Source organism: Triticum urartu, chromosome 7A (assembly GCF_056163025.1).
Source record: "Triticum urartu cultivar PI428250 chromosome 7A, HENAU_Tu73, whole genome shotgun sequence".
In the NCBI taxonomy this organism is placed as follows: Eukaryota; Viridiplantae; Streptophyta; class Magnoliopsida; order Poales; family Poaceae; genus Triticum; species Triticum urartu.
In genome coordinates this window covers 556250333-556274314 of record NC_141879.1, presented here as the reverse complement: position 1 = coordinate 556274314, position 23982 = coordinate 556250333, and the positions used below count along the sequence as shown (strand labels likewise).

The 23982-nt window shown below is 44.2% G+C and overlaps 4 protein-coding genes and 1 pseudogene across 4 annotated transcripts; 3 read left to right on the top strand and 2 right to left on the bottom strand.

The window, feature by feature from the left end:
* Positions 1-3469: 3469 nt before the first annotated feature.
* LOC125525854 (uncharacterized) lies at positions 3470-4228 on the bottom strand. Its single transcript, XM_048690860.2, has one exon. The coding sequence runs from the start codon at positions 4148-4150 to the stop codon at positions 3500-3502; it is 651 nt and encodes a 216-aa protein (XP_048546817.1). The 5' UTR covers positions 4151-4228; the 3' UTR covers positions 3470-3499.
* A 1199-nt stretch (positions 4229-5427) lies between these two features.
* Positions 5428-10076, top strand: LOC147960426 (protein FAR1-RELATED SEQUENCE 5-like; annotated as a pseudogene).
* Positions 10077-15774: 5698 nt separating this feature from the next.
* On the top strand, positions 15775-16695 carry LOC147960425 (uncharacterized). The gene is made up of 4 exons (XM_087535768.1): positions 15775-15970; positions 16079-16258; positions 16326-16385; positions 16490-16695. Exons 1-4 carry the CDS (start codon positions 15775-15777, stop codon positions 16693-16695), a joined length of 642 nt encoding a protein of 213 aa, XP_087391894.1.
* Positions 16696-18109: 1414 nt separating this feature from the next.
* On the top strand, positions 18110-18952 carry LOC147960424 (uncharacterized). The gene is made up of 4 exons (XM_087537715.1): positions 18110-18202; positions 18309-18571; positions 18677-18752; positions 18848-18952. Exons 1-4 carry the CDS (start codon positions 18155-18157, stop codon positions 18950-18952), a joined length of 492 nt encoding a protein of 163 aa, XP_087393841.1. The 5' UTR covers positions 18110-18154.
* A 1054-nt stretch (positions 18953-20006) lies between these two features.
* LOC147960423 (uncharacterized) lies at positions 20007-21072 on the bottom strand. The gene is made up of 5 exons (XM_087533344.1): positions 21043-21072; positions 20826-20924; positions 20451-20707; positions 20266-20341; positions 20007-20093 (listed from the first exon to the last, which is right to left on the bottom strand). Exons 1-5 carry the CDS (start codon positions 21058-21060, stop codon positions 20007-20009), a joined length of 537 nt encoding a protein of 178 aa, XP_087389470.1. The 5' UTR covers positions 21061-21072.
* Positions 21073-23982: the final 2910 nt, after the last annotated feature.

The following is a 23982-nucleotide window of genomic DNA, read 5'->3' as shown; positions in this document are numbered from 1 at the left end:
ACAATCTACTTACCCGAGTTTGTGTTTCGCATAGGAGAATCGAGCTATCGTTCCAATTGGGCCAGCCCATTTAAGCGTTTCCAGCATTCTGGTTTTGGGACCTTCGAGAGGTTCCCCAGCTGGTTTTTTTATGGTTTTGGGAAACTTCTAGAAGTTTCTTGAACCGGTTTTTTTCTGATCTGTTTCTCTTTTGTTTTTTTAGTTTTTTCCTGTTTATTTTTTCCTTTTCTCTCATTTTTTATTTCTTCTATTTATTTTCTTTACCTTTTACCTTTTTTCTTTTTTCTTTCCTGCTTTTTTATTTTTCATTTTCATTTCTCAAAATTACTTTTCTTTTTCAAAAAATGTTCAGAAATTAAAAATTGTTCCCATTTTACAATTTCTTTTTCATTTTACAGAGAATGTTCTTGTTCTCAAATTTTGTTCATAAATTCCAAAAAAGAATTAAAATTTTTGTTTGTTTCATTTTAGACAATGTTCGGAAATTCAAAAAATGATCACCATTTTAAATTTTGTTCACAACCCAAAAAAATATATTTTCTGTCGTTTTTTCTGTTTATTTTCTTCACCTTTTCATTTTTTTCATTTTTCTTTCCTATATTTTCTTTTTCATTTTCATTTCTAAAAATTACTTTTCTTTTTGAAAAAATGTTCAGAAAATTAAAAATTGTTCCCATTCTACAATTTATTTTCCATTTTCACAGAAAATGTTCCTGTTTTCAAGTTTTGTTCAGAATTTCCAAAAAATATAACTTAAAAATTTGTCTGTTTCATTTTAGAAAATGTTTGGAAATTCAAAAAATGTCCACGTTTTCAAATTTTGTTCACAGCCCAATTTTTTTCGAAAGAAGTTCCCATTTCCAAAAAAATGTTCACATGTTTAAATTTTGTTCGGAAATTGGAAAATATTTTGGAATTTCAAAAAAATGTTCCTGTTTCCAATTTTTCACAAATTCATAAATGTTCAGGAATTTCAAAAATTCTTCTTACTTTTCAAATTTGTGCACAAATAAAAAAATAGCTTCGCTTTCAAAATTTATTCACATATTCAAAACATTTTCATGTTTCAAAATTTGTTCACAATTCAAACAATGTTCGCATATTTAGTTTAAGTCCACAAATTAAAAAATGTTTGTGAATTTCAAAAAAGGTCCTGTTTCCAAATTTCTTTACATATTCATAAAATGCTACCTTTTTCAAAACAACTCACAAATTCAAAAAATATAGTTGTTCTCAAAATTAATATGGAAGTACAAAAAATGCTCAAGTTTTGTAATTTTGGAATATATTCACGTTTTCAATTTTGATACTGTTATTTAATATTTGCATTTACAAAAGTAGTTCATAATTTCAAAAAAATATTATCGTATTAAATTTGTGTTCCTGTTTGTTTTTATTTTTATTTAAGTTCCCCAAATAATGTTTGTGTTACAAAAAGTATATTTTTTAAAACAACGATTGATTTGTTTTTAAAAAGTTTTAATCTACTGTGTTTTTTATAGTTCAGATACGCTTGGCTGCCCTTTTACAGACAAAACCTCAGTTACTAAAACTGGCTATGGATAAGATTCCATGGAGGGAGGTCTTGCGCTCGATCCCTCGCCAACTTACTTTATGGGATTATTACGTGAATTGTTTTTATTTTTTGCGGCTCCCGTAGTTTCTTTATATCCGCGCTGCAAATGTGTCACGGTGGCTAGTGCATCGCACACATCACTCGCAGGTCGTGGGTTCCTTTCATTAGCGTTTTTTTTTCTGATAAATCATCTCGCGAAGGACAGTGAATGGGCCGGCCCAGGTGAGCCGCCTCCTATGCGAATCGCCTCCAGTTTGCCGCAGCAAGTGGCACATAGGAGGTTCCGGACTTCTCAGCTAGTTGCTCCCGGATGGCTTGGTTGTCAGATGGGAAATCACTAGTTAAAAAGTAGTCGTTACAAAGATCACTTCCATCTCTCAGGTTACGATAAGTGGCACACATACATCCCAGGTTGCGATAAGTGGCATGTTGTATGTGTGTCACTTCTCGCAACTTGAGAGTTTTCTCTTTTTTCTAGATCCATTTATTCAAAACATTTTATCTTTTAACCCGCGCAACCAAATCTTAAACAGTTTTCATTGTTAGATTCCTCGCATCGAGATTTTCAAAACTAGATACCCTGTCGATAGGTTTTGACAAACTTTTTTTCATGAAAAAAACTGGACAAAAAAACCTGACGAAAAAACCGACCCAGGAGCACGGGTTTTTTCCCTTTTCGAAAGAGGCATGCCCGTGTCTCTCGCGAAAGCATGCCCGTGTCTCTCGCAAAAGCACAACCACGCCTCTCGCGGAAGGAAAAAAACAGAAAACACATTTTTTTTCCGTTTCCAAAAGGCACGGCCGTGACTCTCGCGAAAGCACAACCGTGCCTCTCGCGGAAGCAAAACTGAGCATCTCGCGGAAGCAAAAAATAACAGAAAACGCGTTTTTTCCCGTTTCCGAGAGGCACGGCCGTGACTCCGGCGAAAGCACAGCAGTGCCTCTCGCGGAAGAAAAAAAATAGAAGACGCGTTTTTTCCTTTTCCGAAAGGCATGGCCATGACTCCCGCGAAAGTACAACCGTGCCTTTCACGGAAGCAAAATCGTGCCTCTCGCAGTAGGAAAAAAACAGAAAACGCATTTTTTTTTCATTTTCGAAAGGCACGACCGTGACTCTCGCGAAAACACAACCGTACCTCTCGCGGAAGGAGAAAAAAAACGCGTTTTTTCGTTTTTGAAAGGCACGGCCATGACTCTCGTGAAAGCACAACCGTGACTCTCATGAAAGGAAAAAACGCATTTTCGCATTTCTTTTTGAAAGCTAAGGAAGAGCGGTAGAAAACCTAAACGTCGAAAAAAACCGGAGGAAAAACCGTTTAAAAAGCCGAGAACGCATGCGTAAAAATAAAAAATAAATAAAATTCGGAGGGAGTGTCAAGAGCATGACATGTGATAAATGGCTGAGAGCGTGCCAAGTGGCGCTGATCGTTGCGAGGCTTTCGAAGAAGCGCTCGTTAATTAATTGCTCTCTAGCTAGAGCTAGCTTGGTTGCCCAATTAAGGGGCCTCGCCCCGTTAAGGTATTGACTAAATGCATCATAGAGGTTAGTCTTAAAGTCTCAGCCCAAAACAAGTCACCACACAACGGAAAAAAAAAGATAACAGATAATAATAAAAAATGATAGCACAAATCTTAGAGCAACAATCAACTGGGAGAAAAATTGACTGGCCCAAATTCAAATTGCAGCCAACTTTTTTTTTAGAAAATCAGGGATCATCTTCCCGGTTCCATTTTAAAGATAATGAAAGCAACAGGACCACCACACAAATCATGTCCATACATGTTCTCAAACTCACGCCAACACATAAAAAAGCTAAGCACGCAGCCTCAGCCGCATTATAAATTGCAGGCAACTTACATATAGCTGAAGTATATATACACTCGGCTCAACTTGTACGTGCAAGTTTTAGGGCAAAAATATAACTACACCGGTGGCAACACCTCATCCGACGACTGAGGCGCCTCTTCCGGCTCCGAGGCTTTCGCTGTCATCGGCGGTGGCGGCGGCGAGATCACGCACCGGCACATTGGGCACGTCCTGTGCGAGTCCAGCCACATGTCTATGCACTCCACGTGGAACAGGTGCCTGCACGCCGGCAGCTGCCGCACCATCTCGCCGCCGTGGATGTCCTCCAGGCAGACCGGACACATCACGCAGCTTGGGGCCGCCAGCTCGCCCTCGCTGTCGCCTGCCTCCAGCGGGCACACGTACGCGAACGCCGGCGGCGCGTCCACCACGTGCGCGCGCGCGCATCGGCCAGGTGCTCGCGGCCGCCCGCCCGACCTAGCCGTGAGAGCAAGCACGGGACTCACCGGCCTCCCCGTCCGGCGATGAACACATGATGTCCTGGGCGCGAAGCATCCGAGGACGACCAGCAGCGACGCGACCGCGGCCGCGAAGGCGCCGGCCCTCCAGGGGCCGACGGCGGCGGCGAGCACGCAGAAGAGGAGGATGGCCACGCAGGCGACGGCGATGCCGTAGAAGGCGCGGTACCTGAAGACGTCGTCGTTTCCGTCGGCGTCCGCGTCGCTGGAGCGGGAGCTCGCCGAGAGCCTCGGGTAAAGGCCGAGCATGATGAGCTGAGCTGAGTTGAGTGCAGAGACCAGAGTGTGTAATGAGCTGTACGTACGTGCTTGCTGCAAGATGATTAAACTTTGATGAGGAAGGAGCAGAGGATGCAGTGCTGCCACCAACGTTTTCGCGGCAATTTATAGTGTTCCGTCGGCTTAAGGATTTAGCGCAAGGTTTTGGCGTGTCGCTGCTGCTGCCGCAGCAGTTTGATTCAGCTTTTTTCAAGTAGAAACTGATGGACTAATGGTCTTCATTTCTACTGGTGGCTGCCTCACGTACGCCAGCATAGAAAGTTACGGTGTTGCATTGACGTGTTGACTGTGGTTTCCAGATGACGGGCGCGTTTGCTCAAAAGAAAATATTTGGCATGCGCACGGCGGCTGCAGAATTGACACGGCCCTTATACATGTTTTCAAACTTGGACCCTGGTAACTTGATAAATGCCACACAAACACATGGCAACTTCAAACGTTTTTTATGCAAGTTTAATAACACAAGGATGGCAGTTTTAGTTGTCAAGTATAGCAACTTTCTTTTCGAAATGGTAAGTTTCAGCTTTTTTGGGATTTGTTTTTCCTTTTCGGATGACAACTTTAGTCGTAAAAAACGCCAGGGCTAGAGCGCTTTGTGTCACACGTGTGACACTTATCATTTGGGTTCAAGTTTTAGTCGATTCTATGTGGCATCCAATCTTTTTAAACCTTTCGTGTTTTCGCAAGCAAGATATTTGTTTTGAAACAACTATCTAATTTTCCAATCAAGTAAGATGGAATTTGTTTTGAAACAACTACCGGAAGCGGTGATTCGGCGCCCGAGCCCATCTGCGCTCGAAATCGCGACGGCCCGTCCGTGACTTGGGATGAGGAATAATGCCGCTGGCTCGTCTGACAGGTATCGAGAGAAAAGGATTACGCCGCGAAATACGGTACGAAACAGTGGCGAGTTGGTGGGTCCGTAGCGACGGGGTCGGACGGAAGGAGGACGGGGCCGAGGTGGTCCGTGGACCAGGACGTTGACCATATGGGTGGGCCTAGGATCAGATAAGGAGCTCAGGTCGTCGGCGGAGACGCTGAGCCGTCGCTCCACGTATGGCGTTCTGTCCTCCGCGTTCGGGGACCGGAGTAAATGCGACGGCCGAACCCCCAACTAACCCCTATACCGTATCTATCTAGAAGGGGCTAGGACCGCTTGACCCCGTCCTCTCCCAGGACGATCTACTGCGACGCCATTTTTGTGTGCATCTCGTAGGGAGATTTCTGCAGCCGGTGCAGGATCGGGCATGGAAGAAGCAGGCATGGAGTTCCTTCTGGACGCCGTGGACAGGTGAGTGAGCCCAGATCTGCCTTATAATCCCTGCCCGCAGTAGGTACCTAACCTACCGCCATGTGCGGCGCCCATGGCCGTCCCTTTTTCAGGTTCCCCTTGCTTGAGGAATTCGCTGACAGCGTTGAGCATCCAGATCCAGTTCCTCTGGGGCGGATGCAAGCGAACGAGCCCAGTTACGCGGGTAGCCCTGTCTCAAAAGATGATTCTGGGTGCGGCCAGCAGATTGGCGAAGTTGAGGTGAACGGAAGGCAACCTGCTACTCGCCGCCGTACGAACACATCTCCAACTCGGTCTGGACAGTCAACTGACAGGGTGAACCCAGAAGCACCCGGGTGGACTAAAAGGTACAATTGCAGAGGCCCTCCTTTGTTATTGCAAGAATGCATTTGCTGTGCTGAGTTCAGGGGAATGGTTTGCCAATATCTACTTGTGATATTAAACTTCAGAAAAATGTACGTTGGTTTCAGCAGAAGCTAAACCTGCGAATTTGAGAAAAATGTTTTGGCAAAAACAACTTGTGAGTTGAAACTGAAGAAAAATAGATAGTTCAAGGGTAGTGGGAGTTTAAATTTGCGTTCGTGCTAAAGGATGTGCTACTTAACTGTAATCTGTTGAACTTTGACTGGTGGAATAAGGTTACGGCTAGGGAGCGCGCCACCGGACAGGACACCATGTCCCAGTCGTATGAGCGCTCTGGAGGAGTCGATGCGCAAGTACGCTGAAGAGCCCAGCAAAAATGTGGTGCGGCCAACACTTGGTCTGACTTTTGATTCGCTTGGTGAAGCATACGACTTCTACAATTTGTATTCCTGGGAAACCGGTTTCGGCATTAGATATGGAAAGAGTCGGCTGAATGTTGAGAGGACAAAGTGCATGCAAGAAATAGTGTGCGGTTGCTCGGTGAGTGCTGTAGTTACGTCTACTATTCATTTTGTTCAATAGATAAAATGCATTTTAATTTCCAAATTCATACGTGTTGGTGATGACTGTCTGTTGTGGTCCACTGTCAAACAGGGGAAGCCAGAAGCAGAAAATACTAGATCGTGCAGGTGTGAGTGTCCAGCTTTGATAAGATTGTTGCGAGCAGCGGACAACAGCTGGTACATTACAGAACACAGAGAGAACCATAATCATTCGATGTCATTGACAATGGGTGAGAAAGTTCACCGGCCGTCGCACAAGCACATTGATGTGTACACTAAGGATCTCATAAAACAGCTACGGGAGAACAATGTTAACCTTGGCAAGGTGTACAGCATAATAGGATGTTTCTTCGGGTCGGTTGAGAAGGTTCCATTCACTAAGAGGACTCTGAGGAACATATGCGGGAAGATCAGTCGGGAGCAGGCCGATGATGATGTTAGGAAGACACTTGAAGTGTTCGCTGACATACAGTCTGGTGACCCTGGTTTCACATACAGAGTGGTGGCTGATGATACAAGCAAAGTGAAGAACCTGATGTGGGCAAACGGGAGCAGCCGTATGCAGTACCGTTTCTTTGGAGATGTTGTCACTTTCGACATAACATATAGTACTAACTTGTACGACATGCCTTTTGGATTACTTGTTGGGGTAAACAATCATTTTCAGAGCATCATCCTCGCTGGGGTGCTGATGTGCGACGAGAAGCAAGAGAGCTTCGAATGGGTTTTCGTCGAGTTCCTTCGAATGATGGGAGGACCTGCCCCAAAGACTATCTTGACAGGTTAGTTCGGTTTCGATAAGTTCGGTTCTTTGTTAACCCTTGGAGTGTAGAAAGGCATGTCCTTATTCATCATCTGACCATAATATGTTATGGACATATTCGTTGCAGATCAGTGCAGAGCTATGGAACTAGCTATCAAGAAGGTGTATCCAGATATGATGCATAGGTGGTGCAAGTGGCACGTGCTGAAGAAAGCAAAGGAGAGTCTGGGACCTTTGTACACCAAAAAAATGACTTACAGGCTGATTTTCACAAAGTCGTGAACCACATGTTAACCGAAGATGAGTTCGAGACGGCATGGGGTATGTTGCTGGATAAGTACAATTTGCGAAAGCACGCATATATGACACAGATTTATGAGATTCGAACAAAGTGGGCAAAACCATACTTTGGAGGTGTTTTCTGTGCCAAGATGACCAGCACACAACGGAGCGAGAGTGCCAATCACATGTTGAAGACATACATGCCCCCAGCGAGCCCCATGCATGTGTTTGTCAGGCAGTATATGAGACTGCAATTTGACAGGGAGCGTGAAGAGAGCTACGAGGATAAAAGAACTATGATTGTAAGTCAGCCGTTTAATTTTTTCATTGCACACATGGCAAAACCTAAATGCTAGTGTTTGGAACTTATTTGCTATTCTGTCAAATTGTGTTGCTCTTTTGCAGGGAGGTGCAGTGAGAAGAACAAATTTGGCTATAGAGAGGCACGCCAGTAAAATATACACCCGATCTATGTTTGACGAGTTTGGGACATTTCTGATGGAAGCCACAGCATATAACATAACGGAGATAGAGAAGATGAAGAAGTATGTGGCAACCCACAATAATGTGGCAAAGAGAGAGATGGAGCAGAGTTGTTTATGAGGTTACTGTCGCGGATGATCAAAAGGAGTTTACTTGTGAGTGTGGTCAATTCAAACACACTGGTTTGTTGTGCAACCACATTCTAAGGGTAAGGGAAATGTAATTTGATTTCCGGTGCCATAACAGTTTGGTAACATGAGTTCTGGAATGCAGGTAATGGAAATACTACACCTAGAACAGATTCCAGCTAAACATATTGTGAAAAGGTGGACGAAGGACGCAAGAGACATTCTACCAAGCCATCTGCAGCAGTACCAAAAGGACAAGCGGACCAACACATCATTCACATGGAGGCATTCGACACTGTACTTCAAAGCTATGGACGTCGTTCGAATGGGGGATGCGAGTGCACAATCATTTTATTTCATGCTAGCTGGGATGGAAGATCTACTAGTGCGTGGAGCACCTATTGCAGAGAGGAGAGATGGCCTCGGGTTTGAGGATCGAGTGACGACCTTAGACCCTGTGAGGCAAACTGATAATGGAGAAGTTGCTTTCGTGCTTGGTTCAGGTGCCGATAAAGAGAATAGCATGGCACATTCTGTCAGCGTCAATGACTTGGAAGGGCTAGCAGCACCCGCTAAGCAGAGGGGGGTTGGTAGGCCAACAAATAGCAGGGAGAAGGCACCGTACGAAGGACTCAGTCGACGTACACGTTTCTGCAGCATCTGCAGGAGGGGAGGACATAAGAGAACTACATGTCCTGATAGAGGGGACGCACCGAAAAAGCCGAGGAAACCTGGTCGATGCAAGAACTGCGGAATCGAAGGTCACCGCCGAAACACGTGCACCAGGCCATTGGGGTTCGCTGCAAACAAGTTTTCAACATTCATGTCTTATGTTTTGCCGATCGGAAATTACTAGTTTGTTGTAGTACGATCTGCTCTTTGCATGCTTATCTCCACTTAGATGGTATTCATAGTTGCATGATGAATAAGATTATGTAGTGTCAGCTGTGCATCCACGCTCTATGGCAATGTAGCAAGATAAAATGTGCTGGACTTGAGTGAGGACTTTCGTGTTTAGTATTGATTGAAGCTGAAATGTTTATTTGACTGTCATACTGAAGAAAATATTGTTTCCTGGTTTTTAGTACGACTGCATGTGAGTATATGTGAAGAACATGCAGAGTGGAGATGTTTGGTTTGAATGACACCTAACGTGAGGAGACGCAGTTTTCTGATTCAGTGACTTACAGCTATGAGAACTCATAGCCGACGACATGTGGCAACCATGCATGTGGTGGCTCAGTTTACTTCCATGCGTGTGGAGCGCGCGCACCATGGAGTTCAAATTTTGAACAAGCTAGTAAATGCATAAGTTGTGAGCCCTGGATAGCATACGACGCAGAAACCAGTATAAAGGCCGAGGGTGAGGCAGCTGCCTGCCTGGTAACCACTTTCTCAAAGTGTTCATCTCGTAGAGCAGGGGCGTCGAAGGACTCCGGAGATGGCACCAAGCGCTGCTGAGCCTGAAAGCAGTGGCACGACGAGGAGGTCTCAATCGAGTGGTTCAGCCTTCGGTCTTGAGGATCAAGTTCTACTATCCTCCTTCTACATTCAACTTCTGAATTGTGATGTGTTCTTGTTTCTTATGACTTGCATTTTTTAGGCAAAGGCCTCTCCTTTGGTGGCATCAGCGGAAAGCTGCTGGAGTACAACTGATTTGGCTCCGCACGGTGTAGATGTGCCAGACGAGGTGAGTACAGAACTACAATCTATCCCCTGATTGCTGGTAAAATGACATAGCCAACAGCTGAAAAAACGAAACGATTTTCAGGGGGAAGTTGTTCAAGAAGATCGTTGGGAGACTTGTTTGCTCGCTCAGGGAGTGGACATGAAGGCGGAGGAAGGAGATGTTCAGGAGGGGTTCGGCGAGCACGATCCATCCGTCCAGACGACAGGCGATGGCACTGCGGACGAACAAGTTTCAGAAGATGCCTCTGCTGTCATGGACTCGTTGAGAAAGGGAAGCGACGAGGAAGAAGAAGTCAGCAGCAGGGTGGCGAAGCGCCCGCGTGTGGAATCTTAGTTTGTGATTTCCGTTCGCAGTTTGTAATGGGAGTATCTGTCGGCAGCTAGAATTATCTGTGTCTCCATTCCGTGCAGTAAAACATGTAGTTCGTACTGACATGCGTTGAGCTCTATTAGAAAAAAAATTATGGTGCGGGGAAGGGGATGGAAGGGGATTCCGGGGGGTGGTTGAGGGGGCAGTAATTTGATAGCCCGACGACTAGGCTCTGTTGCGGACGGACACCCAGTACGTACGTTAGGATTGCGTCGTGCCGTGTGGGCAAAATTGATGGAAACAAGAAAAAACCATTGTCCGTCGAACTACTGATCGGGCCGGCTCATAAGTCTGATCTTGGTTAATTATTAACACATGGGATTAAAAATCATAGGGAAAAAAACCGAGGAGCGTGCAATTAAGCTGGGTGCCGGTAAGAAAAAAACGACCTTAACGTAGTAATTGCATACTCTTTTTTCGTTTTTCAGCCTTTACCTTCTATTTTGCGCGCGACAGCGGTCATTACATGGTTGTCATGCACAAATGAAAATACCATAAAGGGAGTAAATAATGAAATTTCAACTATGGACCATCATGGTTGCTTATAAAAAAGATTCTTCAATTTTGGACCATCATGTAGGTTAGTGAGATACTATATAATTGTGATGGGGGGTTGCAAACTATTAGGGGGGAGAGGATGGATGCATGAGGAGATAGTGGCATAGTTGAACTTTTGCGATTTTTTTAATTGACAGCATAACCTTAACAATACAAGTATGGAAAAAGAACTACACAACTATATCAGAGGGGATCATGTCAGCAGGAATGAACAAGTTGACCTTTTTTTCTTTTTTTTCTTACGAATCTAAACACACTTTACAAAACCAAACAAGTTCATGGGGATACAATGAATGTCTGGTGGGTTTATAAGCCAGAAATGGCGACCGTAATCCAGACCGAAATCATTTTTAGCAATACTACGTGCCTCTATGTTGGTAGATCAACCATCGAAGATGAATGTGCAATGATCAGAATCTCATGATGTCCCAACTATCTCCTTGATGATGCAAGCATATGCTCCTCCCGTGTGCTGCTAGATACTATGGAGTGCTCCCTGACAATCAGAAGCAAAAACGATTTCGGACAAGGACAAATCCGAGGGTAGTTCTAGCGGCTCCCGGAATGCTAATGCTCCAAGAATTGCAGGCTCCGAAATACCTTGGATCTTTATGCCTGACGCGCCTCAGAATTCGCCAGCATAATCAATACAAATAGCGATGCAATAGCCATCCAAATTGTTCCTTGAGATCACACCAACCACTATGATCTTTTAGAACCGCGGCGGTAGAGGTATACACTTTTGCATTGGTTGTTCAATGGATGCCAACGTATGTGGTATGCTCTTCTTATGCTTACAATCCTATATCTCTCCGATGTATCTCATGATGAAGTTATGAGTAGTCAGGGGACTGTGGAAAATGTTGTCATGTAGTGCCAGATGCCGTGGGTACAAAATAGCCAACATTGTTATTGCTTCATGGGTGAACAAATCAGAAGAGATTGTGTCCAGTAGGAAAAGAGCCTGGGTGCTGTTTGATGGTACAACCAGTTTCAGATCTTGCAACGGCCAAACACATATAGATACTGTGCAAACGAGCAAAGAGTGTTGCCATGAATCATCAGAAGCAGATAAAACCACAGCTCGTGCTAGTTGACATATGCAGATGGTTTAGAACATCTGCCGTGGGAATAGATTGTTGCGCTAGCCGGCATCAGAAGATTTTACGTTCATATTGAAAATCAAGGGCCTGTAAGGCGTGATCATCTCAGCGCATACTGCACGTTGAACTAAAGGTGTAGGCCAATTCCATGTATATCGGTCCCAGTTAAGGGTGGCTATGTGAAATGACGGAGAAGAAATCAAGATAATCAAGGAATATGATGTAGATAATTGTCCTTTATGACATCAAAAAAACATAACCTAAAAAGAAATATTGGTTTTGCCTAGTTGGTAAAATGTATCTGAATCATGTAGATTGGCTCAAATTGCGGAGCATAATAAAAATTGTGATTAATGAATACCAGGCACCCCCATGATCTCGATTAGGAAAATCAATGAATCGGTGACGGCGTTCTTTGCAGATGGGATCATAATCGTGATTGGCATATTTGATATGTCAGTTTTGTAAGTCCATCTAATAAAGATAGTTTGGGGAAAAATTGCAAGGATGTTAAGAAGAGGAAAAGATGGACTGTTAATGATCATCCGTTAAATTAAGAAGAGATTTTTTTGTCTTGTTAAAACACGAGATGAAACAGGTCAATGTCGGGAAACAATGTAGGGGTGTGATGAAAATCATAGCCTCAGTGATTAGGAAAGATATGATGGCTGCATGTAGATGAGATATGTAAATGATAGCACGGAAAGGTGAACGGGCATGGATTAATTAAAAATGATGGGCATGCAGATAGTTGAGAGCGATTAGAAGAAGACATGCGCCCCCTCGCAGAACAGTAATGAATAAGAGAATCATTAAAGAAACGTTTAGTTGGTGGGTGGGCGCGGGTGAGCATGGACGGGTTGCTGCACATATTCCTTTCATTTGTCCTGCCCCAGACTAGTCCTGTTTGTACTATTCTGATCGCGAGAAGATCTGGTTGGTTGGTTGCTGTCCCAATACCATAAAAAGGACGTGCCCAGAAACAACATAACTGCCTCATGTGGGCACGCATTCATTTGTTTTTTTCTTCCCCCTGGTCCCGGTCTCAGCTGGACCAGCAACAAATAGTCTTGAAAAACGAAAAAATATATAAAGTGTGCAACTACTCCGAGTGTCATTATTTATTTTCAATAAAAGAAACCCGGAGCATGAGATGCGAGGTTGTTCCCGTGCAGGCAGGCGTGTAACGCGTACTAGTCGGGGTCACGACGACGTGTCCGGTCTACGGATTGTTTTGTGCATCCAGCCATCTCGCGCGCCCTCCATTAGCAAAAGGCAGCTAAAAAGTAGGTCGGGGAGAGGGGAAATTTGGGCGGCAGGAGAGAGTGCGCAGTAATTTGACAAGACAACACATTGGTCACGTGGCACAGGACAGCTGCAAGTTGCATTTACACGAAGCTACTCCGCTCTCTCCTGAGTCGTGGTACTTGATAGCCCATTGCATCGCTGAAGGCATCAATTCTCCCTGACGAGAGCAATCCCCCTCCTCCCCCCATTGACACTGTAGAACAAATCTGGTGGCCGCCGGTGTAGCAAAGATCGACCATCCGGCGTCCAAGCCGGCACCTAGGTGGGTGTTCTTTGCCGATTACGTTGCTGGATTGATGCAGGAGGTGACTACCGTAGCTTTTCCTTTCTTTCATACAAGCTGGTGGCTGATTCTTGCCTTTTTGAAACACTTGTCTTTTCCTTCTATGCATGATGGCTGGGAAAGCAGATGGAGCCACCGAATCATCCATGCAAGAGGGGTCTACCCAATGGTGATGGAGAAACCAACTTAACAAAGAAAAAGTCAAGATCCCACCATGGAGAGGGTGAAGGTCGAGACAGTGACGGCGACGCCGCGGATCCCATTGTAGTTTCGAGCGGCGGCGCTGACATACTTGCATTGGAAAGCTCAGTGAGGCCATGCACTTCCCTTTCCCTGTTCGTCCATTCTTTCTTGGATTGTACTACTCTTGTCCTGCTCTCACTTTTTTCCCCAATGGCTACTCGAAAAGTGTTCATTATTGCTGACGCATGTGCGTGTCCCCACAGGATTTTGAGACTGAACACAAAAGGAAGGCAGCGAGGGGGGCTCAAAAGCGGAAACAACAATGTGCTGGAGGATCTGCGACCAGGGCGAAGAAGAAAATATCTCGCAGAACCCTGGTACTAGTTCCGGCCGCCGGATCTCGACCTGCACGAACCAGGACTCCAGTAGCTGCTAGGCATCTTGTGGCCGTTGGTCCACCTGGGATGGAATGAGAGAGTCAGGTACTCCGTGGTAGGATTGTTAGGTGCACCTGGACTAGCAAGCACATCGTCGGACTTGGGCTAAGGTACTACCAGGTAGTGCATAGGACCGGCATGGCCAGTTTGTTGACCACTGCTTGGTCTGGAGAGGCAGATAGGCGATTCTACGCCGGCTGCTTAGCAGATTCTGTTGGAAAGATATGAGATTCACCTTCCCTGACGGACAATATAGGATTTTTAGCCCGACGTCCATAGTTAGAACCTTGGGTCTAAGGAATAGTGGGCGACATGTCAGCTTACTGAAGATACCTCCCAAACAGAGGCAGAACATAGCAGAGGAGATCAGGAGTGTGCTGAACATAGATACTAAGGCGGCCACAGGAGATGGTGGATTAAGCATAGAAGCCATCTTAGAGATGTTTCGAGGCATGAATCCACTGAAACTATCTAGAGTTCAGGAGAGAGCTGCCGAGATGGGGTTTTCATTACTATCTGCTGGTACATATGTTGCCCCCAAGCAATCGTACCAAAACCTACCTTGGGAAATCCTTGCATGTGTGTTATGTGAAGGCGGGACAGGATTTTTTGACCTGGCAGAATGGGCATTTGAAGTAATTAGGGCAGCAGTCAAGAAGCTCGCTGAAGATCTTGCAGCTGGGGTACGAACATTGAGAGTACCAAGGTGCCATTTGGCTATCATTGTAAGTAAAAAATGATACAACATATATTATAACATTTTAGTTTCCTCAATTGTTGTCACTAACTTGCCAATGATTACATGGACATCGCACATCCTTGGGTGTTTGATTGGCTGGATTTTGGGGCAGACAATGTGGAACCAAATAAACTCCCTAGAGTCAGCGAGTACACTGAAGATAAGATCAAGAAGCTGATCTACTTGCTGAGAGAATACCCTACACAATTCAGGGTATGAATGAAGTATCATTTGTTCTTTCGCGTGTCCAATATATATAAGTTGTTTTGCTGACATGATGCTTCTGGGCTGGGCAGACAAAACCGGAGGACTACCTGGATGGCATAGATGAGGTGTGGAATCCAATCGTTGGAGAGGTGGGCAGCTTATTGGTTAATCCATGTAAGCATCTATGAGCGAGTTATCTCTGAAAAAACAAATGAGGGGAATACAGGAGTCAATCATATAGGAAAACAAAATTGTGCTAAATAAATTATGAAATAGTTTGTGCTAACAAAAAAGAAGAGCCCATTTGGATTGAATACATTAATGTTAATAAAGTACAACAAGAAAGCTTCTGAAAATTATTGCTTGTATGCTATTGCAGCGCAAAGGGAGGCTTTGCAGGAGGTACTAGAAGATATTGCAAAAAAATACAGACAATGAATACTCTGGTGAGCAGGCTAGACGCAAAGGAAAAGAGAAAATGGATCAAGAAAGTGATTCATCTGGTAGCGACAGTGATGGCGACTTCATACACCCACACGAACGAGCTGCTAGAAGACTACAACGGGCTGAAAACAGAGGTTTGATTTTTAGTACAAGAATGAACTAAGCATACAAAAATGTGTGGACTGATCTCCGACTTGCTCGAATTGCAGGTGAACCAATTCAGACGACCCCCCCCCCCGGTAGCATTCGTATATCAGGTGCTCTGGAGAATGTACCGATCCCAGGTTGGTATGAGCATAAATAAATCTTTGAACTGTCCGAAAAACTAAAAACCTTAAACATTTTTCTAATTTGTGCGTGCATTCCCAATTTGTTGCTGCCAGTGTGAGCCCCACGTAGTATGAACCTGATGAAGGCCAGAGTTCAGTTAAGGGGCAGTGGGTGGCAAGGAGGCAGCAGCAGCAATGTGCTTTCCAGGGCTGACCACAATGAAGGAATGTCACCAGAAGGAAGGTTTGTCTATCGAGGTTCGCAGGGACATACTCTGTCAGATGAACTAACGACAATTCAGCAAAGGGCAAAAGAAGACATTGAACGTGAGCCTCCATATGCATTCTTTACTTATAGTAATCTTATTTGTTCATCGCTGGACATGAAAAAGATAAGGGAACCTAATTTTGAAACACTTATAACCGATGTGTTAGGTGTTGCAGGCACACGAGGCCTCGGAGGTGTGTTGCTTAGGCTACTTGCATCCAACCAAGTTGTCTCCGATTATATTGATGAGCCAGCTGACAAGGGCAGGGACGAGCGGTTAATGAACCTAGCTACATCAGCTCTAAACTTGGTCAACCATGCTATTGACAATCCGGAGTTGTCTAAGGGTAAGTAATTAGAAGAACACACATTCAGGTCACCTGGGGAGGATATTGTTAATTTTCCCTTCAACAGGAATCTTCGAAGAATCTACAAATCTGCTGTCAGGATTGGGCTTGGGTGGAAACAGTGGAGGTGAGTACTTAGCATGCTGGAACAAAATCGTGAACATATTTGTGAGGGTATCATATTCAGGTTGATATCAGAGGATTGAAACATTGTTTTGTCTTGAAAAACAGGGCCCTCAACTCCAGTAAATGAACACGGCAATGGCAGCCCGGCGGTACCTGGCAACAATGAGATTGACGACATTGATTGGGATGATCTTGAGAAAGAAAGCCCACCAGTTGCAACACAGGAACTGATTGATAGTGACAAACTCTTAGCTAGGAACATGGAAGCTATGTTCAATGAAGCAAGTACATATCCCATTCTGATGAAGTAGAATGAAATTCGGAGAAATGTACATACTTCAAAATATGACGTCACTAAAAAAATTCCCGATTAGCAGATATGCATGATGCGTCGCTAAATGTGTCATCAAATGTTGAAACAGATCTCGTGGGGATTGAAGTGGCAGTGATTGGCACATCCAATGTGGCAGCAGGAGGTGAGAACATGGAGCAGCAGGTTGCATCTCTTGTGGGGCAGGACACGGTTGATGAAGACCACATAAATTACCTGCTATCATGTATGAACACTTGCATCCGATGGATTGCATGGATTGGAGGTATGTTGTTGTTTCGTGTATGCAGAAGCGATCTGCTACAAACCTGTTGGTTAGTCACATGTCCTCGTAGTTGACATGCTGTTATCTTTTTCTATGGCTCAGCAATGTTGGTAGTTGGGAGTGGGAGGCCCGGCGATGATACAGACGTTGATCCTCCATGCAATGGAGTGATACTGCTGGGTTGGCATGATGAAGGCCTTGAAGCACAAGCTGAGGCTAGCAGGGAGGGGTACGTAATAGCCAGAAGGAGAAATACCGGAGACGGATTGTGGATGTTACGACGAATTGTAGACCTGGCCCAGCATACCGTAGGGAAGACGAAGGTAATTTTACATTTTGTAGACACAGAATAAGATGGTTTTGGGATCTGTAAACAAATCATGACGATTGTTCATGTTGATTGCCTCTATTTGGTTCTAGACGGGGGTGAAGGACCTGCTTCAACAAAGAGACTAGCTGCTGAAGGAGGTGCCTCTGCAACCAGATTCCAGCAGGCTATTATGAGCTATCTGAAAAAATGTGGGATGGAGTGCAATAATAATCAGCGGAGCATGGAGCATGGGGCTGGGATGAAGGCACATACTGATCAAGATAGCTCAAAGGGTAAATGCAAATGGGGGGACAAGTACCCAAAATTTGTTGGTCTATCCCATGATGAACTGTCGAAGGGGAGTATTGAGAAGTTCCATGCTAACATGCTAACCGTCGAAGGGGAGTATTGAGAAGGGGAGTATTGAAAAGGTAAAAGTCTTTATCATTGTGCATTGCCATTTCATTACTTTTTATTTGATGACGAGCATGATATACATTATAAAACTGGTGCCATGTTCTAGGAAATGGGTGAAGCACTTCCAACCAATACTGGCGGTGGCATCTGGTGAGGACATTAACGACGAACTCACTCCAGGTGGTGATGTGACGTTTAACCTCATGCGATGCATAGTGCGCGCACTAGTGGAGAAAGAAAAAAATGTACAAAGGCTGACTGGACAGATGGAGAGGACTCTTTGATCCTAGATTTGTGGTACGAATTGTACTTACGAAAAAAATTGCAAGCACGTATCAAATAAGTAAAGTGAAATTAAAAAGATGCTAACCTTTGTTTATGGGAAATTATTTGCAGGACGAGGTGTGTAAAGACGATGAGGATAAGGACTGGGATTACATCTACAGCATGATGGACTCTAAGTCGATGGGGTACAGAATTGAATGGCTGACCAAGGTAAAATCCTCCTGAATGTAGTACTGAGAAAGACCATGCTATCAAAATTCCTGAGATAAGAATACTGACATTTGTCTATTCATTGATTGTGAATGTAATAAATCAGTTCATGTTCCCGGTGCACCTCATGGACTGTTGGTCTATGTACATCCTGGACACAAACAAGAAGGTGATGATGGTGCTCGACCAAACAGAAACCGATCCAACAGATGAGATGAAGATAAAGCATGATTCGCTCGCTAGGAAGTTCCAGCAGAGATTTTGTTGTCTTATGAATGACGTGTTTGGTGTGTTTGGTGGTGAGCTGGTTGAGACGGGTGGATGGTCTTTTGTTTACCCTCTGGTCGCACAACATGAGCCATGCAGCAGGTAGACTCTATGGTTTACATGCATTCCCTAACTTGAAACATTCCATCAACCTGAAGTACTGGGCGAATTGAACATATGTGTCCTGCTTTCATCATGTGCTCACAGTGAGGACAGTGGAGTTTACATGGTGCACTACTTCAAGGAGTTCACCGGGCTTTACCTACGCTCGACTCTGAACCAGGTATGAAGCCTTTATTTTCCAGCATTTTGGAAATGTCAAAAAGGATCTGGGATTTGGTGCAAAGATTGATCCTGTGGGTGCGGTCTTTTCGACAGGCACAAATCGATGATATGCGGAAGAAGCTTGCTTACGAGATAGTGACGATGAAGGGGAACAAGGGGGACATCCCGGAGTTCCTTTATGAAGCGACCATTGACTGAACTTGGAGGGAAAAGTGATATGAGCGGTAAAAAATGGAGCCTAGCAATATCTTTTGGCGGCACGAGTGTTTGGCGTTTAGAACGGCCAACAGATAAAATGTTGGAAATTTGGTAGCAGATGGACAACCCCCACCCCCACCCCCCACCCTAGCTTGTAATTTGTATGCACTATGGTACTGTAATGTAATCATAGATGGACCCTAAATTTAGACTAGATGAACTTGTGTGGTATGGTATTGTAGTGTGCTCGTGCATGGACCGTACAATCAGACAATGTGAACTACTGTGCATGTTGGATTAAATGTTCAGACATGATGAAGTCATGTCAAAAAATGCAGTTTAAATTGTTCACCCCAGTAATACACATAAGATGCCTCACGGCGAGAGGCTTGTAGGGCCATGTGAAACATGTGTGGCAAATTAGTGGAATGATACGTATGTGAAGAAGATGTGCGGCTATGTGTACTGAAATCATTGTCTCTAGGTGCAACTTCACGATTATTTCAACATGGTAGATACTAATGGCGAAAAACAAGGACCAAGCGTGTACCTCATGCATCGTCGTATATTTCATGTGTGCAATGAAACTTTGGGTATACTTAAATCATGTGTTAGCATAACCATTGTGGGCAATTGAAAACACATATTTATATGAGGAAGTAAAAATTTGTGAGGCTTCAGACATGTTTGTTCATAATCATTGACCATGAGAGAAAAGGGAGTGAATAACAAAAGAGCGGCCTAAATGATGGAACCATGTAGGCTTTGTCGATAACATAGCAAAACAATGAAAGGCATTCGAAATAGATAAAAGTTTTCATTTATCCGATAAAAGCCGATCCAGAGACGTGATCATGCGACCACCCGCACAAGTCTCGGGTAGGCTACAGTTTACATTCTAGCATACTCCATATCAAAGTACTACCAGGCAGGGCCCTGGGAGCTAGATGTTCTTAAAATACATGACACACAAATCCAAGTACATGATGGCAACAAACAACCGATAGCTGATTTGGAATGATCTATACGCTCCAACCATCAACTCGCCGAATGCCTACTCAGACTGATTCGAGCTGAAGAGACTGTCTGGGGGTGCTAGAGCCGCCCATAGAGCATCATGCGCCACACTAGCAGAATTTCCCTGAAGTTTAAGACACTCATGTAGTGCCTGTCTTTTGGTTTTGCCAACATTGTGTTGTGTAAGGCAATATATTTGTGTTGGATGTAGTCAGACAATAATGAAAACAAATGCTCAAAAACGAACTAGATTAGATAAACACACGCGAGAATAGCAACAAAGACCACATAAGTACCTTTGTGAGCGGGATCTTCAGTTTTGTTCCATCATAGTGACGGGCTATGTGCAGGACACAAGCCCATGTTTCTTCACTGCACAAATAAGTTTGACGGTGGATATATTTCAGCAACTGTGGATTTATGTGTTAAAAAAAGAAATTATGAACCATTTGCATGATCGCTAAATGTTGCCTGTACATACCTAAGGAATGTTTCTTCGGCTACTACCGGGTAAACCGTTCCCCAATGACCATCCTGGGTTGGCCATCCAGCATAATACTCATTCAGGCAGAGGAATAATGCATGGTGAAGCTTCCATGCAATAAGTTCATGCTTATCTTTTGTGAAATCATCAGGGCCATTCCATCTGATCTTCGGGTCCAAAAAATGAATCTTCCTCGACATCATGTCCCACATCAATAAAACCCATCCAGCTTCGAGGGGTACTGGCAGGAAGAACTGCGCACAGAAGCAAAAAGGAAATCATTTTTTGAGTTAGGGACACACAGCAAAAACATGGGGAAATATTGATAAAGTCTTTCTTTTAAGAACAAGAAGTAAAAAGTTTTGTTAATACCATCTGAGATGAGGTTATATCGTAAGGCATGTCCTTGCCGACTAGTTGCTTCTGAATCGAAATGTTGTTCACATAGTCGTGGTCAGACAGTACAATTGTCTGTAAAACCAAATCAAATGACAGTTCAAAACTCTCATAAGGGTATAACTTCATTGGCAAGTATAAAGAGTCAATAACTTCAGAGCTTTCGAAGCGAGTGCGGATGAAGGGGCATTACCGCAAACTCCGGTTCCATGTTGTGCCTCCAGTTGAGGTACGGACATTCCCTATTGGCTTCCATATCTTACTGAGTGTACCTTCTACATATAATGGAAGCAAGTTCGTGATCGAGACTCCGACTGCCAATGAGCTGATGAAACATAGCGATCCCTGTAACACAGACAAGTCTGGGGGAGTGGTGGATAACATAATGCCTGCAAAAACAATCATACTAACATTGATTTAAATTGTTGTCAGAAAAAAGACTATGGGGAACAAAACATTCAGATAAATTGAAATGTCCTAACAAGTGCAGGGATGACATCACGGACCTCTGAAGATCACTCTCAGTTAAGTTGGAGAAGTATGCAACTATCATATATGTGGTTTCAGCGTGCGGTGGTAGTGGTAAAACTCCACGCTCCCATGGATTTGTTGCATAACCATGCTGAAAAATGTACTTCCTCTTTGGAAGTTTACCCTGGGTTTGGCCAAACACGCAACGGTTGTGTTCGCTGGGAGATCAGCATACATTTGTGCAACTTTGCGAATGGTGTCTTTGAAGTAGTTAATCACAATGGATGATTCTGAAATCAATTTTTTTCTTGCGGATGCGGAGTCCTCATTGCTTGCGTTTCGTTTCCTTGATGATCCACCCTGGTTAAGCGGTGACATAGCTGCGTACAATATTAATAGCATGTCAGGTATGTGGCGCGTGTCATGAAACCAACTATAAAAACAACACATGTGGACGGGGGCACTTATACAGTAGGCAGGGGTTGGCACCGAACCTTCTCCATCAGACAAATCAAGCATGTGCCCTTGGATTCTTTGTCCAATAGGAGTGCTGAAACATACATTCTTGGCAGTAGCGGCACCTAAATAAAAACGGAAAGAACATAAAGACAAATTAGTAGTCATCAGAGGTTCGCAAGAAAAAAAGAATGTGCATGCACACCGCATGCGTAGATAGAGCATGTGTAAAACCTGATGCATGACACTCTGCGAACCCTCGCGTACGACAGCAAAGGCGCCGACCTGAAATTGATTTCAGAATTTTCTCTGAATAGTTGAGCATATCTGACTGCAATGCATTTTTTGCCTGCGATAGAACCACTTGGATGGCGTTGGATGCTTCTGTCAAACGCCTAATTGAGTCGGCATTCTGCTGTTTCATGATCATGGTTATCTCATCAGTCACCTGCAAAAAAAAGATGAGTACTTGAAAAACAGGCAAGCATACGAAAAATAGAGTACTCTGAATGCCAGACAGTATAACAAATAAACATACGAGGTGTGGGTACTGCTGCCGCAAGAAGTTGGCAAGGTCCAAAGGCCCTACTACACGTGGCATTATGTTCGGAGTCACAAAGTTCTCCTGACGGCAACCAGTACCAGGACAAGGAGATTCTGTTGTGGGAGTTTTCGCAGAGCGTGGAGTGGTCCCAGCCCTTGGCAATTGCTTGGTGGTGGAAGACGACGGAATTGTGTGCTGAACCTTGTGTCGCACATAACAAACATTCGCCGGGTCTCGGAGCTGGACAGCGTATACAATAATGGATTATGGAAAATGATAATAAAATAAATAAAAGACAGGCATATGACCAGTACAAAGAGAGAAATCACATGGGGTGCAGGTTTCCACGAAACATCTTACGTTTGCATGGGAATATGACATAGCTCCCTTTACTGGGTCAAGAGCCATGATGAGCATTTTGTTTAGTGTATCCGGGTCGAAGTCAATGATACTTGGTAGTACATTGTGTGGCTTATTCAATATACCAAGATCAAGATTGTCGAGCAGAAAAACCTGCAAATACAAGTCATTTTATTTATTTTCCTACGTAGGCGAAAACAAATGTGTGGAAAACATGACTACAAATGTTACACTACGTCTACCCGAAAGAAGAAATGACATCCGGTGAGGTTGGTTGAATGATTATTCATCAGCATATCTCTCTTGAGTTTTCGTACTGTGTCGAGCAAATACTGGAGGACATACTCACACCAGTTGAACTGTTGTATCATTTCAGTGTTGGCAATTGTCCCCTAGAAATCAATGGTCGAGTAGTTGTGCTTCGTGGTCGGAGCGAGTACATGCCCCATGACAAATATGACAAATGCAATTTGAAAACAATCTTTCTCGAGCTTGCTAGAATTCTCATTAATATCATGCATCAGGAATTGTTCTGCCGCGTGCAAGCTATGCACTCCTGTCTTATTCATTTCAAGGGTTGACTTGATGAAGTGGATTGCTTCTGGATTGATATTTGCATCTCTCCCTTTCACGCTACGGTTCTCGCAAGGGATGCCAAAGACCTTAAAGACATCCTCAGCATAGAACTTGAGCACCTTACTTTCTGACAGCCTTAACTCTCTACGACTAACACTAACCCTACTCATAATCCAGGCACTGCATCTGAGATTTAACTTCTGAATGTCGGGGAGCTTGAGCATACCTCCAAAACCAATCTCTTCCACAAGCCATTTCTTGTAGTCGCTGAAAGTCTTGATGACACTGACAGCGTGCTTTAGAGAGATGCATGAAGTTGGGGCGGGGGGGTCTCCACTCCTGGCGCTGGAAGAAGATTCATCCAGGGCAGCGTGCAGACCTTGCTGACCGTCCGGTGCGTTCGCACTTTCAGATCCATCTGCGTCCGCCCCGCAGCTATCAGAATTTGAATATTGTTCATCCTGTCAACAATTAGTTCACGGAGATGTATTAGATTCAAGCTATCGTCTTCCGAGGACACAAACGAGTTTGTAACCAATGTAGATTGGACGGCTAGTATGTAAACATACTATTCGCTAAGAGCTGAAGATCTCGATGCATAAAACAACTCTAGGCGAGATCCTTTCCGCCAAGTTGGGACGACGAACAAGGAACTCCAGAGGCAATGAGGGCGACCAGAGTTGGGTGGGCTTAGGGGATGAAATGAGTGGTGTGTAAGGAAAGGCG